Source organism: Bombus affinis, chromosome 6 (assembly GCF_024516045.1).
Source record: "Bombus affinis isolate iyBomAffi1 chromosome 6, iyBomAffi1.2, whole genome shotgun sequence".
NCBI lineage: Eukaryota > Metazoa > Arthropoda > Insecta > Hymenoptera > Apidae > Bombus > Bombus affinis.
Genome location: NC_066349.1, coordinates 1,712,548 through 1,734,795, shown reverse-complemented (window position 1 = coordinate 1,734,795; position 22,248 = coordinate 1,712,548). Strand labels below are relative to the sequence as shown.

Here is a 22,248-nt window from a genome sequence, read left to right as displayed (position 1 = left end):
TATAAAAAGTTACATTAGAATATATTAAATTATTATTATTAATATTTTTGCAAAATATACGATAAGTTAATTACGATACACAGTATTGGTTGCTAGCTGAAATAACACTCTACCAATGGCAACACAGAAAGTGTTGACTGTCGTTTCACCAATGCATGCAGCTGACGTCACTTAAAATCGTGTCGCATGAAATAGAACCTTGAAACTGTAAATTATCGTAAAAAAAAAGTCATGACACCGAAAACATTGAGTATAGAACAGAACGACGAGACAAAACGTGTCGTAATGATAATGAATAGAGGTCCATAAACTGGAGACCGTGTATACTACAGGTTAATCTTTCTCGGTATCACACTCCAAATGCTTGCGCAGTTTGATCGTAATTTTGTTCGAGTGCCTGGTTTTTCTATTAGCTGATGAATTCAGAATCATTCTGTGGAATCGCATAGCTGAACGATCATCAAGGATTTTCTAGTCTTTTGGGGACAAAATAACATTGATATGGCAGATTTCGCGTTAAACGGATTTAGTAGTGATCAAACTGAGAAGATCCTGCAGTTTCAGGTGATTCATTGTATTACATGCTGCACCATACAATTTTAAATTCATTTTCTAGTGTCATTATAGAGTAACAATATTGAGATGATTTCAGGATTTAACAGGTATCGAGGATCTATCAATTTGCAGAGATGTCTTACAGAGGCATAATTGGAATTTGGAGGTTGCAGTTCAGGTGAATTTCTGTTGCTGTGTATTCTTTAAATATCTTTAACTGCAGCAACAAGTTTTATACTTTTATAAGATTGCATAAAGAAATTGACACATAAATTCGATTGTTTTGTAAAAATTACAAAGAAGTAATTAAATTACAAAGTGTAATAGAAGTATTTATGATATCTTAAGGATTGATAAAAATCCTTAAATAATTTAATATATTTATCTTGTTCATCTGAATATTTTGATGTTTATTAATTATTCTTTTAATTATTGACACAAGTAGATTTAAGTATAAATTGTGTTATAACTAAAATGTCATCATTATTTTTATTTAGGAACAACTAAATTTGTATGAAGGAAGACCATCAATGTATGCACAAGATTCAAGATCAAGACCACCACAAGTTGTTGATGATAGCAGTTCTAGAATATATTTTCATTATTCTGGAAGCCCTAGTGGCAGGGGTAGTTATTTATGGTATATCTTTTCGTTGTGTTATGAAAGGGTCATTAGCATCCTACAACTACTTCTGTCAATATTTAGAAGAAATGTCAGACCTGGTATGTTGTATTTTTATAATAATTAATTTTAGAGAATGATTCTACAAAAAAATTAACATATTGATTACATTTCAAGTATCTTCTGATCCTGTGGAAGATGTGATTAATTTCATTCGATCTTATGAGGAATCTTATGGTGACAGTCATCCTGTTTTTTATCAAGGCTCTTACAGCCAAGCTCTTTCTGATGCAAAACAAGAATTAAGGTTTTTGTTAGTATATTTGCATAAAGACGAAGCACAAAATGTTGATCAGTGGTGCAGGTAATTTTATAAATCATGCATTAATTGCTGAAAATTTTGTAGAAAAGTAAATAACAGAATTAAATCTTTATTAACAGGAACACATTAGGTAATGTAGAAGTTGTTCATTACGTAAATACACACACCTTATTTTGGGCATGTAATGTAAAATCAGGTGAAGGTTATAAAGTAGCAGAAGCTCTTAAATCTGGCTCTTATCCTTTCCTGGCAATTATTGTTTTACGAGATAATAGAATGACAATAGTTGGTCGGTATGTAAAATAATTTGCATATGTATATACCTTAATCTTTCACGTGTAATTCTTAAAATAATGAATGTAACACTGCCGAAAATTATATTTATTTTACAGGATGGAAGGTACACCATCACCTTCTGAATTAATATCTCGATTACAAACATTTATAGATCACAACGAAATTAATTTAATACAAGCTCGTCAAGAAAGGTAGAAAAAATATAAATATCTGTAAAATTAAGCTAAAATTTTAATTTTATTTAGGTGAAATATTGTTTAATCTACCTTACTGTAGGGCGGAGCGTAGTGCGGCGCAATCTTTACGTCAACAACAAGATCAAGCATATGAGGAATCGCTACGTGCGGATCAAGAGAAGGATCGGAGGAGAGAAGAGGAACGAAGAGCACGCGAGGAACGAGAGGCTAGAGAAAAAGAACAACTAAATGCACAAGAAATGGAAATTCAACGTATTCGCCGCGAGAAAGAACTTACAGTTTGTAAAGTGCCCCTTGAGCCAGAGCCTACTGATCCTAATGCATGTCATCTTCAAATTAAGCTTGGAGAAAGGACAGTGAAAAGACGTTTTCTAATGTCTGACACATTAGAAGTGTGTTATTTATTTTTTAACTTTTTCTTTGTTGCTCAATTTCAATGTTTTAAACAAATTATTTTCTTTTCTAGGATGTATATCATTGGATATTTAGTCAGCCGGATTCTCCAGTGAGTTTTGAAATAACTACTAGTTTCCCGAAGAGAATTTTATATCCATGTAGAGAAATTTTAACATTATCAGACGCCGGTTTAACACACAGAGAAGTTCTCCATGTTAATGATTTAGATGATTAACCTCTATTGATATTTCAGTACTGCATTCTTTGTGTTTAAGTATCATTCCAAGGAAAAAATGATACTGTCGTAAGAGACATTTATCAAAAGATAATAATAATAATAATAATATATATATGTATAAAGATGTATATATACATATATATATATATATATATATATATATATGTATTTGAGTATTTTATGTGAAGCGTACACTTGTGTCAGGAATGCAGTTTTACAGCAGACTTAAAAAATATATTGGAAAAAAAGAATCAAAGAATGGTTAATTATGCTGTATTTTCTGCATAGAACTATTGTATCAACTATGAGTACATTTATCATGTACTACGAACAATACGCTCCCTAAAGTACACATTAAATTGAAAACAACAGATCTTGTTGTAAAAACTAAAAAAGCAATTTATATATATATATCTACGGTATACATATATACAGTATATATGTATATCTATAATACGACACTTCACAAAAGCTGTACACCAAACATTTATTATATTTGTCTTAATACATTTTAGCTTAAATCTTTTAATAAGCTGACTAAGAAATGTAAGTAATTTATAAAATAAAAGAACAAACCATGTAAATATTATAGTTAAAGCGCAGATTTAATACATATGTATATATACTTCACACCTTTATGAAAGTTGAAGTAACATTATTATAATATTGCATTGTTTTAAATCTGTACTTTAAGTATAATTGATAAAACAGTTTCTAGCAAGTGTGGTTCCTTTTGCATTTTACTGTCTCCACAATTTTGGTCAGTGTTATTAAGAATGCTATTAGATACAATGAAAAAACGCAATAGATTTATTGATCACATTAAATTCTACTCGATACAAGTTTCTGTATCAGGAGAAAGAAAAGAAGTTAAGCGAAAATAGTTCATCTTAGATTAGAAAGTAATCGTATCCTTTTTTTATCACAATTTTATGAGTGTGTACGCAACGGTAGCCTTTTTTCTTCGTATTAAGAGATGTCTTTCTCTTTTCTATGACTAAAGACTAAATTAAATATTATTTTACATATTTTATAGACTATCTTAAGAAAAATTGCTTGTTATCGTAAGTTCAAATAATTTTTGCTGCTTTACTTGTGGGTTGTAAGGAAATTGTTTAGCATGTGTTATTGGTTTATAAATGTTGGGATATTGGAAATGAAATATCTATAATTTTTAAAGTATTCATTTGAAATGTTCGCGAATTAATTATTTTTTATGCTGTGCTTTTTTCTGTAAAGAAACAACCGAACAAAAACAAACATACGACTTTGTATTGCTCCTTCTAAATGTTCTATAGAAGAATATACAATATTCAAGAGCAATCTATAGCATTTATACATACATAAATATACACATATATATACATATGCATATATAAATCATTTGATAAAATGAATATGGCAATTTGTGCAATGCATCAGATTGTTAATCATTAAATGTAAACTTTTGTATACACATTTTGTGATCTAGTTTTGATACGTCTTTATTTTCCTTTAGATACTCTTCTGTATATACGTAAATGACAGACCATTTAATCCCAGCTAGTGTCTGATGCTGGATATTGCTGTTTCTTTGTTACTATGCAATGCTTAAATAAACATGTTTGAGAATATATATTTTTCGTTTGTGGACATTTTATTACATAGTTTATTGCATTTTTTATATTATTATTAAGTATTTAAAACATCCCAACTATTTTAATTGATTATTATGTATTTGTATAATATACCTATTTATGTCAATATCAAGCATCAGATGTAGATACATCTGCTGAATAAAATGACTTGAGTGGTTACTTGGAACAAATAATTAAAATAAATATGTTGCAAATAGCTTCATAATAAAATAAAAAAATTTTTACAGTATGAAAAGGTACAGGGGCTAAGACTGTATAAGAAAATATGTAATTATATATAAGTTTATAAAAACTAATTTCCAACGTATTTGAATGTATCTACATATGTATATGATAGTATACAAAAATGTTTCGTTATCTTTAATATATTTTCGGACATATTAAATTCTAATTTTACTGTTGTTTTTTCTGAGATAAATACTCCGAAAATGGTTGATAATACAGTTGAACAATTTGCTAGACAATTATTTTTATAAATATCAGAACTTTCATATCATTATTTTACATAAAATATGGAATAATCGTATCATGAAAAAAGGGACAAAAAATAAAAAATGGGAATGATGTCTTTATGAATACGATATTTCAGAGGAGTTTCTTCATTTATGAATATTGTGAATTTTAAATGTGAATAAATTTAGATATGGTAAATGCGAATTCGTTAAATATCCTAAGGATTTAGATAATTTTTGGATTAAATTTCCTGCTGAATCACACCCTGTAATTAAAAACAATTAATTAACAAGTAAATTCGTTTGGCATCTATAGAAACTTTTTGCGTTGCTTCTTCATTGCTACAATACTGGGAAAAAATATAACTTTTGCTTTGTTATCTTGTTTTGGATTCATGCTATAGATCTTAGTAGGCTAAATCGAGCGTCTTTTGCCAAAAACTATAGTCAATTGACAAAATGATCCACTGAAGCGTCACACTTCTTATAAACATATTAAAAATGTTTATTTATTTAGTAGCTCCAGTGGCTACATTTGTTTTTATTTTTGGACTCTTGTACATCAAGCGCCTGTAAGTGAAACCACTGTGAATTGCATTTCAAGTAATTTTTTCTAATCAAATGTGTTTCTAATTTAGAGATAATTGGTTACGATCATCGATACGGTGTTCGTTGATCTTGTATAATGGATTAATATACAGAACCGCAATCCAAACGTCATTAAATAATAGAGATTCGGAAAGTAATTTGACAAGTGAAAGTCCTATGGCTGTAATTAGTGATAGAGATAGAGTAGAGTATGACGAACTATTGGCACAAAAAATAGTAGCTAACAATAATGAAAGATTAGCAGATGCATTTTTGGAAGAAGTTGGAAACAGGTCGAAGAACTTGAATCCACCACGGTATTCTTTTGAAGATATAGTATCAGAGGAAAGGAACAAAGATCTTGGATTACGTGGTATAACGAATGAATTTTTTATATATATAAAGAATAAATAAATAAAGAGAGAAAAAAGTAATTAACTAATTAATAATTAATTGATTATTCATATTCCATAGTCAAAACACATCAATTGGGAATAACGTATGGTAATATTACACGAACGAGCAAACAAGAAGGGAAGGAAAATATATTAGAAACGTTGAAGAGTTCCGTTGAAAAGTCCAATTATCCGTCTTCTCGGTTAAATAAACAAATATATAATCTGATCTTGAAGGAAGGTCAGAAGGAATGTGAAGCAAGACAGAAATTACTCAGCAGCGATAATAACAAGTTCAATGAACCGTTACCGACTGAAATGTGAGATATTCAAATTAATATAGTTGCGATTTATCATTTAGTATGTTATTTATGAAGTCATTAATAAGCGAATTTTCACAATTTTGTTCATAGAAAGGAATACCTTCCATCGTCGTCGGAAAAAAAGCTGGATTGAAAGATAACATCGATAAATGATCTAAATTTAACAATTAAATGTTAAAATGTAATACGCGTCAAAAATAAAATTATACCATAGAAAAGTATACAATTTTATTACTGTTTTTATAAAAAATTAATATTTTAGATCGTCATTCCTCTTTCCCGGTTTTGAGCATAATTGGCGTAAATCGGGAATAAGAATCTGTCACAACCATTTGTGAGTTGATCAAGGTTCTCAAATAAAACAGGAACACAGAATAATAAGAAAGAAGCAAGTTTAGTAACAGGAATGTAGGGTAATGAAGGTCATAGACAACAGACTTAAGATAAAAAATTAGCAATTAATAAGTTCATTTATTTAATCTTTTTGTACCTTTGTATTACAATATAGTAATATTGATATCATTACAACATTTAATAAAGTGTTTAATGTCAAAAATAATTACGTTTTAAATGTTTCTAAGACCAATCCATTTCTGATACAATTAAGCAGTACGCGTTTGCACATAACGAGAGAAAGCCTGTACAATAATAAATAGTATCGTGAATTCAAATTTAAATATATTATTATAATATATTTACACTTACAAGATATATAGTTAGTTTATTTTGTATGTGGTCGCGCTTTTGCTTTCTGTCTTGAACTCTGAGCATGACTATGAGCTCTTAAACTATTGAACACTTTATTGTTTAATTTGACATCAAATCCTCCTGTGTCCCCTGTATGAATACCCGGTGGGAATTGTAAAACTCTGCAGGCATTTATTCTTGATGACATTAACATATCATGTTTTGTTACAATTTGGGATCCTTCACCACCCATTTTTCTATACCCACAACGTGGTATAGAAGCATATTCTTTTTCTATGCTCTATTAAACAGTAGATATGTATTAAATGTCCAACTCTTTTATAAAGAATTTTGTATAGAATATTACGTTACAAATATTATGTTACAAAATATTTACCACAAATCTATCAAAATCTCTAGTTGTATCTTCAATGTCTGTGTCTTTCTCATCCTGGTCCTCACATAAAGAAGTCCGATAATTTGTATAAGTTATGTTAACTATAAAATATATGATGACAAAAATAAAAAAATTTTAAATAAGATTTATTAAGAAGAATATCTTACCTTTAGAATCACGATTTAATTTTTCCTCTGTACGTTTTAACATTAGATCATGTTCTTTGTTAAATTGATCTTGCAGCATATGTGCAATCACTTCATCATTTTCTGTATCATTTGTTTCACGTATTGTATAATTCTCAATGTTTACATTATCTACTGTCTGAATGTGACTCTTTTTCAATTCTCTATTAGGAGAAAAATACATATTTTTATACTTTTACTAACAAAGAAATTACTTATTACTTACTTTTCTTGCAAGCTTTTTGCAAGTTGTTCTGAAGTAATCTCTAATAAATTGACAGGGCCTTCTACTGGCTGAATTTTCGCCCATGGAGTTGACATTCTTATAAATAATAAATTAAATTACAAATTTTGAAAAATAAATGTATCACGGATATAATTTTACTCTATGTTTTTACTGATATAACGTACACAATGGTTAAGTTATCTAATATAAAAAATTGGACTAATACAAAAGAAAAAATATATCAAACTTCATTATTTAAATAAATTTTGTGATTGTTTGATTCCGCTGTGATTTATACGTAGAGATAACCATTTCGTAGAAGAGTCTTTCTCAATATTTTGCAATACTTGTTTGACAAATCGTGCCATAAAATAATTTCGATTGTTTTAACATAAAATTAAAAATATTTGTTACACAAGAAAATTAAGAAGAGAGCGCGTACTTACCTTAAAATTAGAATAAATAAAAATGTGGAAGACGATGAAAAATAAACGAATGAAGAATTAGAAACGCCTAGTACACTAAAATATATCGCGTGAAGTTAAGCCAAAGTGAATCGATAAGGGTGTTTGAAATAGATTACAGTTAAAGTGGGAATTTAAGTTAGCGATGTATTCAATAAAAAATTTGTTTAGAAATAACCTTATATATAGTTACAGTTCCTTTTATTTTTGAAATTTTGTATTTACTAACCAAAATATTTTTTTGAATACTTTCTTCTGATAATAAAACAAGTATACATAGAAAGGTATAAAATGAGAATACAAAATGATCTATACATGTAATATTATTATACATTTTATTTTATATAGATATCTAAATTTAAAAATTAAATGAAAATCAATTTTAATTTCCTTATTGTGCAGCTTCAATTTCTCCTAGATATATTTGTTTATCACTGGACCCAGAGCAAACTAAAAATAAGAAAAAGACATTTAAAATTATTATGATAGACTAATCACTACCGCATTTTATAATTTTATATGTATTACCAATTGGTTCTTTTGGATGAAAGTCAATATCATTGACAGAACCATTATGACCAGGTAATTTGTATAATATCCTACGACTTGTAGTATCCCAAATATAATGAAATCTATCTGATGATCCAGCTGATACTTTACTACCATCTGGAGACCATGCACATCTCAGAAGATTCTACAATCATTTAAATAAATAGAATCATAAAATCTTAATAATACATGTATCAAAAATTAAAAACCCACCTTTTCAAAATTATGCTGATGTCCAGAAATAATTTTTACACAACGTTCGTAAGGAGCAAATGGTCTTACATCCCAAATTCTTAATGTGTTATCCACAGCATTTGATAATATATAAGAACCATCCGGACTAAGACTTAATCCAGTTATAGTATCAGAATGTCCTTTTAGTCTATAAAGAATAGAATTTTTTCTTAAATCCCATACTTTTATATCATTATCTATTCCTCCACTTATTACTTGTTCCGCTGTATCATTAAATGTTACAGCAGTAACCTACATTAAAATAAAAAAAAAGAGAAAGAGAATAGAAAATGTCAAAGTCTTATAAATAATGAATTCAAAAAATCAAAAATCATTATGAAAAAGTTATTACCTGATATGTATTATTTAGGGTATAACACTGTCCTCTTTTTCTGGGATCCCAAACACGTATTGTGCTATCATCGCTACCTGAACAAAGTTGTGTAAGGCCTCTCCTTGCTCCAGACACAGAGTTTACAAAGGAAGTATGACCTTTGAGTTTTTTTATTCTAGTTCCAGCAGTTATGTCCCATAAACCTAATGTCATGTCTGTACTAGCTGTATATAAATGATTACCATCAGGACTAAAGTGTAATTCCATAATCGCTCCACTATGTCCAGTTAGTACAGAAATATTTTCACATTCTCCATAGACGTTCCAAATAACTGTAAGTATATATATTATATTCGCATCTACTATAAAGTATATGTAATGCATTCACAGTTTTTTAAATCATTGATAACATACAAATTTGTCTATCAAAGCCTGTGGAAGCAAGATATTGACCCTCTGGATGAAATTCAAGAGAAAATATATCTCCTTGATGTCCTTCGAGGAGCATAATAGGTGCAAATAGAGAAGATGTTCTAGGTGGACCCTGAAGAAAAAAATAAATTATTATTCCAAAGCTTTGTTCAACAATTATAAGATGAATAATGTTAGTTTAACTTACATTTTGTACAACTGCTTTTTCTCTACTACTAAAGACTACCTCATTTTTGGTACGTTTTGAGGCAGGAACTAATGCTAAGATATCATCTCCTTTACGTTTATCCAAAATTGGCATAATGAATAATTTTAGTTATTAATTATAATCACGATACTTTACAAATACGTTTATGACAGATAAAAACATAAACCAACTAGCTGATAGCAGCGAGGAAATGAGACTACTCACGCCCGTAGTTCTAGTTGTTTCACAGAACAGGTGCTGCACCATGCGGCTAAATGCTGAAGTTAACTAACGTTAGCATATACAAGAACCTATTGAGTCCACGTTATAAGAACCAATTTGTCCTTGAATCTGTTGTACAGTACTACGGAAATGTTCGTATCTACTTTTCTATCTGAGATAGACAAGTATGAGAATGACAAAATCGCGCAATAATGATTTACGTTAGTAAAAGTTCAATTTTAAGAAAGTAAAAAATAAAAGAGGTTTCACTTATAAATTAATACCCAGATACATTATCTCAGCGATATCTGATATTGGATCATGTTATACTATCGATGATCGAGCTTCTTGGTGCGTTAGGCGAACCCCCCTCCCCACCGTAGTATGAGCGAGTGCTCAAGTGTGCAATTATGCAAAGGATCTTTTTGTACAATTATCGAATGTTTCCTGTATTCGACAAATGGGAGCAAGATGTATCGATTTTGAATTTAGGAATTACGGTTTGAAGTTCAGGAATCCATTGCTCTGGTTCAAAAATCATGCATTGTTAAAGTATGGTATTTTTAAACTATTTGTTGTTTAGAGTATTTGTATATATAATATACTATTTGTGACTGATATTGTCTATTTATATTTTCCATTAAACAAGTGTAAGCCTTAGAGCCTAAGACTTGGGACCTCAGCCTATATTCTAACAACTGGGAAGTAGCTGAAGATTCATAAACACGATATAAGCCCGACACAACAAAAATGTATAACAATATCGTGTTTGACTTCATTTTAATCGGGGAAGTCTCACAATTTAACAAGTAATAAAAAATAAAGAAGTTTGCACATTCATGCTACAACTATTTACAAACACGTTAAGTAAAAATTAGAAATGGGCACGTTGAAAATAGCAACTTGGAACTCCAATGGTGTACAACAACGAACCCTCGAAATTAAAACATTTCTGTGTAGTCCTAGGTATTTAACTTGCCTTGTTTGTGTTATGTGCGTGCCATTTAATTGGATATTTGATGGTTTCCGTTTTCGTAGAGTAAATGTAATATGCATTTACTGGGGTTTACTTTTATTTGTTTATCTTGTAGCCATTTTTCTATTTTTGTGATATGCTCTTGTAGTAATATGACTGCTGTTTCTGGGTTAGTGTGTCTGATTAGACAGCCGTGTCGTCCGCGAATGTCAGTATTTTGCTGTCGGTAGTTGTTAGTATGTCGACCGTGTATAGTGTGTATAATATTAGTCCTAAGACCCTTTCTTGCGTCCTTTATTTTTACAACAAAAGTTGCTTAGCCATGATTTGAGTAAGTGGTGGATTTGTTTTAGGAAATGTTTTTTGATTGTTTGTAAGAGGCTTTCATGGTTCCCTTTGTCAAATGCTTTCTCGATAAATAAAAAGTGTGATATTAAATTTTTCAATTAGTTTTTCATATTGTATATTGCATATACATGTATTGTATATATATGTTCTTCGGTTACATCCCGTATAAACTGATACCATCTTAAAAATAAAATGTGTTCTGTTTTAACGTGTACACCATTATTTCTTTTTAAAATAATATTTATTTTTTAAATATAAAAATACAAAAGAATTTTTTCATATGGAAGTTAAACCTATCGCTTAGTGTAGAAACGAGATACTTCAACAAGAAATTACACATTCATGCACTTTAATTTACATCTACATTTAATTTACAATTACAATTTACATTTAAAGTGCAAAGTGTACTTTTATAAGCCACTAGTTTTCCAACGTTTTTCTCTCTTTTTCTTTTTCTCAAACTGTTTTTATTCTTTTATTCTTTAATATTAAATCTATGATACCTTCTGAACGAATACTATAGGTTATTTTCTTTAACGACATATATGTTTATTTATATGTATTGAGGTTTTCTACATCTGAAGGTACGTACCGAAGCTTCTAGAATTTCCAATTACATTTTAATAATGGAATAGAATTCACATTTCCATTTACTAAGCCAAACGTTCTGCCACGTTTAAGTGAAAAGTCATGACCTTAACTTTAATTTCATCATTATTAACAAACGTTAAATATCATCACAAATATTTCGCTTGTAAAAATCAATAATAATTAATAATTCATAGAAAAATCAATATATACACTGTATGTAGTATCGGCACATAAAGACGAGCCTAAGAATTTCTTTCGAAGTCGATCCAAAATCCTTGATCAAGAGTCATCAGGAAGATTGTCTTGCTGAATTCGGTATGTGTTTGCGTCTTTTTAGTGATTTTCAAGCGGAATATGGTACCAGAATCTTGGTAGCTATTAAGGCAAAACGATTACCGATGCATTTTCGCGGATCACAGCTAAACGGAAAGTACATACAAGGAACAATATTATGCTTGTTCTTATCGCTGAAACGTTCTGTATCGAACTTCTTTTTGACTAGGGAGATACTTGGGATCGTGTAGTATATAACCGATAAAGAAGATCTCGAAATTACCACAACTGTCATAAATAAAATTATTATACTAACATATTTTAACATTTTAACAACCATTTTAACAATCAGCACCGTGAATTGAGAGAATCGTGAAAACAAAATAAAAAAAGGGCCTCGATGTTTGTAAGAATGTGAATTTCATCGTAATTTACAATAACTATGGCACCCGAATGCGATTTTGAATAAAGAAAAAATACATTGTAATTACATTTCAGATAAGCATAATCCAAAATATCAGTTATTACAAAAAAATTAAGCTATATAAGAGAACAGAACCGGATTCGCTTGCTTGCTTCGAAGCTTTAAAGTGCGCAGGGACATGAAATTATCAGGCGAAAACTTGCGAGACTCGCTTTCTCAACGATCGTCCTCTCTTTATTATGACATCTTTCATTTACGAAGAAACCTACAGTAGTTTGCTGATTTTAACAAATTATATCGTGTTTCATGTTATTTTAATTATAAAAATATCACGGACATGTTGATGAAAATTTCATCAAAAATAGGTCAATAATATAAAAGTTTTATTGTTGCATTGTTGCTTCGTCGATATCTGATCTCAGATCGAGTAATATTGCTTGTCACTATCTCTGTGATCAGTAGTAGACATTCAATAAAAAAAGCTATGTAATTGTTTTTATCGTAAATCCTAAGATATCATCAAAATGCTGAAATGCCCCCATTATGAACATATTTTAATTGAAAAAATAGCTGAACTTTGTCTCCAGGCTCAATTCTTCCTTAATTATTATTGCGTCTTTTGACAATACAGGAAACATTTGATAATTGCACAAAAATCGGGATCCATGTATTACAATAATGGAAATGTAGAAACGATTCTATTTCTCGAAGCTGAGATCTTTAGACGCGTCGAAAGTAGAAAAATACAATGCGAGTGAAAGAGAAGGATAGACTGAGAATCGAAACAATGAAATATTAAACATATTAAACACACGACAAATATTAAAGGCCCACGATAAGCTGAGACCTTTAACTCAAAACTCAAACTTTCTTATTTTTGCTTCGTGATCAATGAAACATTTACCGACATGTTTCTTACATTTTTGTAATTAAAATGACACAAAACACGATATAATTTGGAGCATATTTGTTTACTTATTTTAGTGAGAAAGATCTCATAAATACGTTAGTAAAAGTTTAATCTTAAAAAGATTAAAAATAAAAAGTTTCACTTTTAAATTAGTACCTAGATACATTGTCTCGGCGATATCTGATATTGGATTATGTTATACCACTCGATCGCGGCAGTCTATCGAGCTTCTCGGTGCATTACGGGAACCTCCGTAGTAGAGAAGAGTGCACGAGTGTGCAATTATGCAAAGGATCTTTTTGTACAATTATCGAATGTTTCCTGAATTTGATAAATGAAGGAGAGATATAACGACTTTGAGTCTAGGAATTACGATTTGAAATCCAAGAATTCATTGCACTGGTTCAAAATTTGGACATTGTTAAAGTTTGATATTTTTTTATTAAATTATCTGGCTTATTCCACATGACTCTTTTTTTCTTATACGTTGTTCGTTTTTGTTGGTACTTTTTTTTTATTATTAATGTGGAGGAAATCCGTACGGACACCAGGCCGCTTCTGGGGGAAGCTTTCTAGGGGAATTTTCATACTTTACCATAAAACCGTACATTTAAATAGGTTCTTGTAGCGTGGAACTTAATAGATTCTTGTCTATTCTAATGTGTAACCAAACAGAACAGATTTCTGACTTTAAGCTTAGATGAATAGGTTCTTGTATATGCTAATCTTAGTTAAATTCAGCATAGCATTTTCCCTAGCGAGTCTGGAGATCTATTTATATGATGGTAGTCACGACTTGATTTTTGGACAGTTTCCCCTAAGTTTCGCTATATGAATATCGCTATATTCCCACGTCCATGATAGTTATATATTCATTTTTTTGCACCGATTAATTCATGTCTCATCAACTTAACAATGACCAAATCCAAGACGGTAAACCAGCTATAACTTCTCCAGTGCGTGAGTTAAGATTGGCTCATAGAAACGGCTCAATGCAAAGCCCGAAGCTGTAGTTGGGCGACCGCAACGCCATTCTCTGCCAGTTATTGCGAATCTACCACGCAAAAAGATAGTTATATTTGTATGTGTAGTCAAATTTAGCGGGAGTTTCTCAGCACGTGAGATATTCATATATTTTATTAAATTCGTTTTCTCCCTGATTTGGAGTTGTTCTTTTATCAAATAAATATTAAAAGTTACTTTTAATCATTTCTCGAAATGGAAAGTAATAATTGTGGCACAAAAATTCTTATTTCTAGTAATACGAGTTTAGTTACAGGTAAAACTCTCTTATTAAAATTATTCAAATTGTTATGATAATAAAAGAAAGTTGTCACATACATCACTATTTCTTTCAATAACAAGATTTACATCAACTTTTCAACATTTCTAATATAAATTTTATTTATGTAAAACAATTAGCGATCTGATTTTAAACGCAACATGTAATATAAATTTAATATTTCTTTCTATTGAAAAGTCAAATATTCAAAATTATTCTGTTATATTTTATTGTTGGTTTACTTCTTACTTTTTTTCATTTATTACTTTTTAAACTGACTTGAAATTGAAATTGTGTTAAGTAATTGTAAAAAATAATATTTTTCTTTAAAACAAGAATTTAATCAATATGTATCATAATTCTTATGATATTAAAAAAAAGCAAATATTAATTTTGTATGATTACTTAATATTTTTATCATATATTTATGTTATTCTTATTTCTTATATGTGCAAAGGCAATTCGAGAAGCATTGTAGACAATGTCAAATTTAACAATGAACCATTGGAAGAATTTAAAATAAATCAAAAGAAAAGAAAACGACAGGAAAAAGCAGAAAACAAACAATTAGCTGAAGAAGAGTATAATCAACAAATTCAAGAACAACAATATAAACGATTAATGCATTTGTTAAGTAAAAGTAAATTTTATGCTTCATTTATTGTTAGTAAAATTGACAAAAGTTTGGAGAAAAATGCTAGTAAACCTAACAAATCCACAAAACAAAATGGAAAAAAAATAGAGTATGCAAATGAAAACATAGCGCCACATGACAAAGGAAAAAAAAGAAATAATAATACACAAAAATATATATCTAAAGATGTAAATAAATATAGTAATACTTATAATTATGATACTTATAATTTTTATACACATTATTTTATGATTTGTTAATGTTTTTTTACTGTTATATATGTAATTTCTAGGTACAAAAGAAAATACATATGAATAAAAACAAGTTGAATTTAAGTGAAGATGAAATTGAAATTGAATTAAAAAATGATTTTAAGGATGAAACCGAGAATAGCAATAATGTTATTATTGAAACACCAAAATATTTTAAAGGAGAGTTACGAGACTATCAGAAGGAAGGACTCCAATGGCTAAAAGTTCTTTATGAAAATGGTATAAATGGAATTTTAGCTGATGAAATGGGACTTGGGAAAACAGTTCAAGTTATAGCCTTACTGTGCCATCTCATTGAAAAACGGCAAGATGGACCGTATTTATTAGTTGCCCCTCTCTCAACTCTACCAAATTGGATGTTAGAATTTGAAAAATTTGCACCAAACTTGCCCATTGTGTTATTTCATGGAACACCAGAGGAAAAATTAATACTAAGGAGCAAAATTAAACATAAATATAAGATTACAGAAACTTATAGTACATTCCCAATTGTACTTACATCTTTCGAAGTGCCATTATTTGAAAGCAGCTTTATTAAATCTTTGAGCTGGAGATATATAATCATGGATGAAGGACACAGAATTAAAAATCATGAATGTCAACTTATAAAGTATGTTGTTAAAATTTAACAACTTATTTATATCATAAACATTGAATAGTAAATAATATAATTCATTATTATTTTATAGGATTTTAAAGACTTGTAAATCCATGAACAGACTTTTATTAACAGGCACACCACTACAAAATAATTTAGCAGAACTGTGGTCATTGTTAAATTTTTTGTTACCAGAAATTTTTGATGATTTAGCTGTTTTTGAATCATGGTTTGATGCAAAAAAACATCAGGGTGATGAAGGAACAAAAAAGTTCTTAAAGTTAGAAGAAGAAAAACGAGTATTGTCATCATTACGTGAGATATTACAACCGTTTCTGTTGAGACGTGAAAAGAGCGAGGTTTGTTTGGACATACCTCCAAAAAAGGAATTAGTTGTTTATGCCCCTCTGACAGAATTGCAGCATAATTTATATAAAGCAGTATTAAATCATGATATAGATCAATTAAGTAAGATTGAAGAAGAACCAATTATATACACGGAAGATGGTAAAAGACCAAAAAGAAAATGTGTTTTAAGAAATATGAATAATATTATGAGTACATATCTTGATGATGACGTCTCATCAAATAATTCACCTCAACAAATTGATGATAGCAGAGACAGTGAAACTTGGATAAATGCAAAATCTGGAAATGAAGAAAATTTATTAATGTGGAAAAAATACACTGATGTTACAGAGCGTAATAGAGACTTCTTAATTAATGTTCAGACTAGACATAGTAAGTTATTATTTAGTGTAGAATATATATTAACCATTCAAATATTTTATTGTTATGTTTATCTCTTCATTGTTTCAGTTAGTATGTACAAAAAGATTGTAAATCACCCATATTTAATACATTGCCCATTAGGTCCAGATTTCTTGCCACAAATAAATGAAGAATTAGTTAGATCATCTGGTAAGCTTTTAGTATTAGATGCAATGCTTGCAAGACTTAAAAAGCATGGGCACAAAGTTTTATTATTTTCCACCATGACAATGATATTGGATATTATAGAAGATTATCTTTCATTACGTGATTATAAATATGTCAGATTAGATGGCTCTACTAAACTTGTGGATCGAAAGGAAAATATTCACAATTTCAATACAAATCCTGAAATATTTCTATTCCTTATATCTACAAGAGCAGGTGGCATTGGATTAAATCTTGTTGGGGCAGATACTGTTATCATATACGATTGTGATTGGGTACATCGTTGTTTGTTTTATTACTTTTATTATAGAAATTGTAACTTCTAATACTAACTGATACTAATTTCTTATTATTATTACCTATGATGATAAGTATAAAGATCCTGATATCACATTGTTAATTAAAAGCAATTTGATACATTTGCAGAATCCTCAAGCGGATATACAAGCTATGGCACGTTGCCATAGAATAGGTCAAACACGTCCAGTAGTAATATATAAATTATGTACCAAAGGAACTATTGATGAAGCAATTATTAGTCGCGCTGATGCAAAACGCCTTCTAGAGAAAGTAGTAATCTCCAAACACATTCAGTCGATAAATGTGAATAACAAAGCAGATTTACTGAAGTTACAGAAACTTTTAGGATCAAAAGAATGTCAAATAGTTGCATCTGAAAATGAAGGTAAATTATTGAAATATACATAATTTTAATACCCACATTTTGTAATTTTTATAATCATAAGTAATTTTATATAATTTTTAATCATTTTCAATGATTTTCTATACAGTCTTTACGGAGGAAGAACTTAACAACCTATTAGATAGGAGTGACTTATACAAAAAACAAGGAGAAACTTAAATGCCTCAACTTCTTCCTTGAAATGGATAATACAGTATAAATATATAAGTTTGTTTTAGTTACATATTATTTTTAGTTACTATATAATATTTATTTTTGTATCATTTGTCATGTACTAAGGTTTATTTAATGATGTTTAAACAAAAAGTAAAAAAATATTTTATTTTACGAAAGAGTTCAACATACAAAACAGTCAGTAACAGTTATAATAGTCTGATATACTTATGATTTATTTAATTTCGTACGTAGAAAATACTTCCCAGTTATATTTTTTTTATAAGATTGATTTAGTTGATCACGAAGTTCTGCTTCCAATCTTGTATAAATTCCTCCTGCTTTGAATAATATTATTTATAAATACTGTATATTTTCTAAAAATATAATATGTAATAAATATACCATTTAATTGTTTTTTTATCCGATTATGTTTAGTAGATGATTTTAATAGCGAAGAGGAGTCTACAGATACTCTCTTTGTTAGTAGCGTTATCATTTGTAAAGCTGCATTCTCTTCAAAATCTCTTTGATTATCTTGATTGTGTCTTACATTTAGGTTACCACTCCACGAGCGACCATTATTTCTAAAATTATCTTATATCAGTAAGCAAGAATAATTTTGTCACTTTAAAACAATATCATAATATAAATTTCTTTCATATGACATTAATCACCTCCACATGATGTCATTTCTTGATTTCTTTTTTATTTTATTTTTTAATTTTAATGAAGACCGTGCATGAGATTCTTCACTATGATTTGATTCTTCATCAATACTACTATATTCATAAGTTGTAATACCATCATCTATATCGCTATCTGTTGTCGAAGATGTAATCGATGAAGTATCAGTTGCAATAGAAACTTGCTGACGAACCTTTTGTGATGATTTTTGTAAATCATGCATTTGAGATATTCGTCGGAATCCTGACCCGCTCCAAATTTTTCCTAAATATTTAGAAAATATACTGTTATTATCATTACTTATAAGCATTAAAATATGTTAATTTACCTAAAAGTCCAAGTCTTGGTCGCTGTGGTGTAAGTTCTATACCAAGCCACCACATTATATCTTTACATATTAATTTTCCTGGTTGAAGCGATGTATCACGAGCTACTAATCTAGTAATCTTTTCTGGGAAAAACAATTGTGGTGGTTTCATAACTATTACTTCCCTATGTACTGTAAAAATATTCAATACACTTATGTCTGTTTGAGTTTTAATATCTGGAATATGTTCCTAAGGAAGAAAGAACACAGTAGTTATGAAGTTCATATTTTTGAAAACTTTCAAAAATTCAGAAATGATATTAACAAATGCGTACCCTATACCTACAACCTTCATGATTTGGTAATACTCCAAACTTATATGCTCGTTGACTACAGCATGGATATCTGCCCAGAGGAAATGGTATAGGCCGTTGTTGTTCATTAATAAAAAACTGTGGAAATTCTGTATGATAGCAGCACCACTCAAAGTGATGAACTGGAAAATATATATTACACTGTGTACAAAATAAAAAGTGACAATCTCCCCATAGCCTCCAATAAACTTTACGCCAAGAACGTAACTCTGTTCGAAGACTAATAATGTAATCATTTAAAGTCCATGTTAAATCTCTGTAATATAGATTTTATTAAAATTATACATCTCTTGATACTAAGTTTGAATACTAAAATTGTACCTTATGTGTTTGCTGTGAATATTCCCATGGTTGTCAATTTTCATTGCACTTGAAATACATGGTACATAATTAGAAACTGATTGAATAATATTTTTCCCACATTTACTGCACTTAAATAAAGTAGCTAAAGAACTATAGTGTCCTCTCTTATGATCTGGCATTACCTCGGCAAGAGACATAATCAACTTACAAAATAATTTACTTTGAATTTTATCCTTTTTGTCTTTTAATGCTTCAACATCTTCATTTGTAAATTGTTCTACTAATCTGAAAAGAGATATTAACTGGATTTGATATATTATTAATCAATTAAGAATAAATGGTATAAATTTTGCAAATATTGAATAAATAAATATTTTTTTCTATGCATTTTGTTGCAATAATAAAGAAATAATTTTTTTTTCTAATGAGCATTTGAAATATTTAAAACTGTATAAAAGTAAAACACCTTATTAAAAGATTATCATCTAAACCAGTTAAAACTGTTGATGTTTTTAATATATCAGATATGTTTTCACGACAATATTGTAAGCAGCTTTCTAGTAGTGGTTCCATTTGTAAAAATGATGCGGACACCATTATTGGAATAACATTATTAATTTCCAAAACTGGCCATTCAGATTTTTTTATAATATCTTTTTTCACCCATCTCATTAGCCAATCAAATATTGTAACATCACAATGAACTGATATATCTATTTCCTCTAATTTTTGACCTGCTGTCACATCAGCAAAATAACGCATTTTTTGAATAAGAAGCTTTTGAGGACAATGGAAATTTTTTTTAATGTTCTTTTCTTCATCACAGACGTGAATTTCCACTTCATTGCTGTACAAGCGTAGAATAAACTGTTATTAATTCTATAAAAAATTATTTTCAATGTCAATATTAAATTTAATTTTGATTGATATTAATTATTGATACACTTACTCAGTTGATCTCTTACTTGATTTACTTTTATCTTTTTCCTTCTCTTTATGCATGACATTCGTAAGTACCTTGGTTTCAATATTATTAGTCAATGAATTACATTTCTTCACCTCGGTACTTATAATAGATTTTTTAATAATAGGCTGTGAAATAGTAGGTTTTGGAATCATATATGGCAATATTGAATCTAATAAACCTTCATGCAGTACATCACTTAGATTTGTTTTCATTAAGGTAATTAAAAAATTTTCTGTTGTATCTACAGATCTTCCAATGTTCATATCCTCTATTCGTAATGAACTTTGCATAATTTGATTGCATCTTTCAAAATCAGATATTACATTTTGATCATAAGTATATGTTTGCTTATTTTTAAGTTGCATATTTGGAGGCATAATGCAATGTAGAGAGTATTTAATATTGTTATCATCTGTATCAGATGAAATTTCTTCTGCTGTATGAATACTTTTATGTTTCTGCATGACATTACTATTAATGTACTTTTCATCAGTATTATTATAATTCTGTATTTTACAAAGTATATCAATTTTTGCTAACTTGCCCCAATCAAGCTTGTTCTCTGTGGTTAATATTGTAGTTAAACTTCCACAATTGTCATTAACTTGGTATGCAAGTTTTATGAATTCAAAAAACATTCCAATTGTCAACTTTGATTGATTGCAATCCTCAAGTTTATAAAATATTTCTGACAAATCTGAAGCAAATATTTCTTGTTATTTTATGTTAAAAAGGCAGTATAATAAATTTATAAATGATAATTTCAACTTCTTCTTTCAACTATATTGATTAAAACAAAGCTTAGATAAATATTTATTGTGAAAATTAGACAACAAAGATAAAATGAAAAGTGATAAATATCAAATACAACGATCTGAAGTTGTGCAATATATGAATTAGTTCATCAATACCTTCTTTAGTTGTTGAACCACATATCGCTAATAATTTGTGCATATTCTCTTTCAAAGATGAATTACTAATCTGATTTATTTCCATTTCTTTTAATTAATAAATTCTATTTAATAAATTCAGATTTCAATTACTACAATTACAATTTATATGTTAATTAAATGTAATTTTTAGTTATCACTGTATTTGACAATTGCTATATCCAAATTAGTCAATTGTATATGAACTTCTAATTTCAATACGATTCTTAATTTAATGAAAAAATTCATATTTTAGCTTGAAAACTAGTGTAGATTCGACAATATTGACAAAACAGTAGTATCTCCATATAAATTTGTTTATTTGGAAAATATACAGTAGATATCTCTAATATTTTGAATTTAAACATAAATCATAATTAATTAACATCGTATCATAAATTATATATATTTATCCACCGCATTTATTACTATATGTATAATAAATTATATTATATTATATTAGCATATATTATATATATATGCTAGCTGATATATATGATGATAGTGTATACATGTACATATATGTACTACACATGTATACATACTTGTGTGATGTCAAATTTTCTTTTTGATGTAAATAGTATTATTGAAATATTACCAGAAAGATAGTTACATAACTTATGTTCCGATATAAAGTTA

General features: G+C 28.8%; 6 protein-coding genes across 13 annotated transcripts; 3 read left to right on the top strand and 3 right to left on the bottom strand.

Moving 5' to 3' along the window:
- Positions 1-180: 180 nt before the first annotated feature.
- Positions 181-4,242, top strand: LOC126917191 (FAS-associated factor 2). The gene is made up of 8 exons (XM_050723807.1): positions 181-564; positions 653-733; positions 1,053-1,278; positions 1,355-1,541; positions 1,619-1,792; positions 1,892-1,987; positions 2,073-2,385; positions 2,460-4,242. The coding sequence occupies exons 1-8, from the start codon at positions 502-504 to the stop codon at positions 2,622-2,624; spliced, it is 1,305 nt and encodes a 434-aa protein (XP_050579764.1). The 5' UTR covers positions 181-501; the 3' UTR covers positions 2,625-4,242.
- A 153-nt stretch (positions 4,243-4,395) lies between these two features.
- On the top strand, positions 4,396-6,581 carry LOC126917211 (uncharacterized). 2 transcript variants are annotated; one of them, XM_050723858.1, is made up of 5 exons: positions 4,396-5,288; positions 5,355-5,677; positions 5,779-6,019; positions 6,113-6,203; positions 6,285-6,581. In XM_050723858.1, the coding sequence occupies exons 1-4, from the start codon at positions 5,218-5,220 to the stop codon at positions 6,153-6,155; spliced, it is 678 nt and encodes a 225-aa protein (XP_050579815.1). In that variant the 5' UTR covers positions 4,396-5,217; the 3' UTR covers positions 6,156-6,203; positions 6,285-6,581. The 2 variants fall into 2 exon arrangements, with proteins under 2 accessions (XP_050579815.1, XP_050579814.1); XM_050723857.1 differs by lacking the exon at positions 6,285-6,581 and having other exon boundaries at positions 6,113-6,248.
- Positions 6,474-8,120, bottom strand: LOC126917213 (serine/threonine-protein kinase RIO3-like). Its single transcript, XM_050723859.1, has 6 exons — positions 7,964-8,120; positions 7,518-7,613; positions 7,274-7,455; positions 7,107-7,207; positions 6,728-7,010; positions 6,474-6,660 (listed from the first exon to the last, which is right to left on the bottom strand). Exons 2-5 carry the CDS (start codon positions 7,610-7,612, stop codon positions 6,744-6,746), a joined length of 645 nt encoding a protein of 214 aa, XP_050579816.1. The 5' UTR covers position 7,613; positions 7,964-8,120; the 3' UTR covers positions 6,474-6,660; positions 6,728-6,743.
- A 166-nt stretch (positions 8,121-8,286) lies between these two features.
- LOC126917194 (U5 small nuclear ribonucleoprotein 40 kDa protein) lies at positions 8,287-10,269 on the bottom strand. Its single transcript, XM_050723813.1, has 6 exons — positions 9,718-10,269; positions 9,513-9,642; positions 9,117-9,430; positions 8,744-9,016; positions 8,510-8,675; positions 8,287-8,431 (listed from the first exon to the last, which is right to left on the bottom strand). The coding sequence occupies exons 1-6, from the start codon at positions 9,829-9,831 to the stop codon at positions 8,373-8,375; spliced, it is 1,056 nt and encodes a 351-aa protein (XP_050579770.1). The 5' UTR covers positions 9,832-10,269; the 3' UTR covers positions 8,287-8,372.
- Positions 9,606-18,117, top strand: LOC126917181 (lymphoid-specific helicase-like). 4 transcript variants are annotated; one of them, XM_050723779.1, is made up of 7 exons: positions 9,606-9,702; positions 15,201-15,565; positions 15,670-16,259; positions 16,339-16,988; positions 17,067-17,461; positions 17,613-17,871; positions 17,978-18,117. In XM_050723779.1, the coding sequence occupies exons 2-7, from the start codon at positions 15,365-15,367 to the stop codon at positions 18,046-18,048; spliced, it is 2,166 nt and encodes a 721-aa protein (XP_050579736.1). In that variant the 5' UTR covers positions 9,606-9,702; positions 15,201-15,364; the 3' UTR covers positions 18,049-18,117. The 4 variants fall into 4 exon arrangements, with proteins under 4 accessions (XP_050579736.1, XP_050579735.1, XP_050579734.1 ...); XM_050723778.1 differs by lacking the exon at positions 9,606-9,702 and adding an exon at positions 14,224-14,740 and having other exon boundaries at positions 17,121-17,461; XM_050723777.1 differs by lacking the exon at positions 9,606-9,702 and adding an exon at positions 14,229-14,740.
- LOC126917180 (SANT and BTB domain regulator of class switch recombination) lies at positions 17,470-21,936 on the bottom strand. Of its 4 annotated transcripts, none has more exons than XM_050723774.1 (9): positions 21,592-21,936; positions 20,663-21,377; positions 20,180-20,560; positions 19,732-19,998; positions 19,372-19,666; positions 19,058-19,286; positions 18,720-18,993; positions 18,448-18,629; positions 17,470-17,859 (listed from the first exon to the last, which is right to left on the bottom strand). In XM_050723774.1, exons 1-9 carry the CDS (start codon positions 21,674-21,676, stop codon positions 17,846-17,848), a joined length of 2,442 nt encoding a protein of 813 aa, XP_050579731.1. In that variant the 5' UTR covers positions 21,677-21,936; the 3' UTR covers positions 17,470-17,845. The 4 variants fall into 4 exon arrangements, with proteins under 4 accessions (XP_050579731.1, XP_050579730.1, XP_050579729.1 ...); XM_050723773.1 differs by lacking the exon at positions 17,470-17,859 and adding an exon at positions 18,192-18,380; XM_050723772.1 differs by lacking the exon at positions 17,470-17,859 and adding an exon at positions 18,192-18,383 and having other exon boundaries at positions 21,592-21,934.
- Positions 21,937-22,248: the final 312 nt, after the last annotated feature.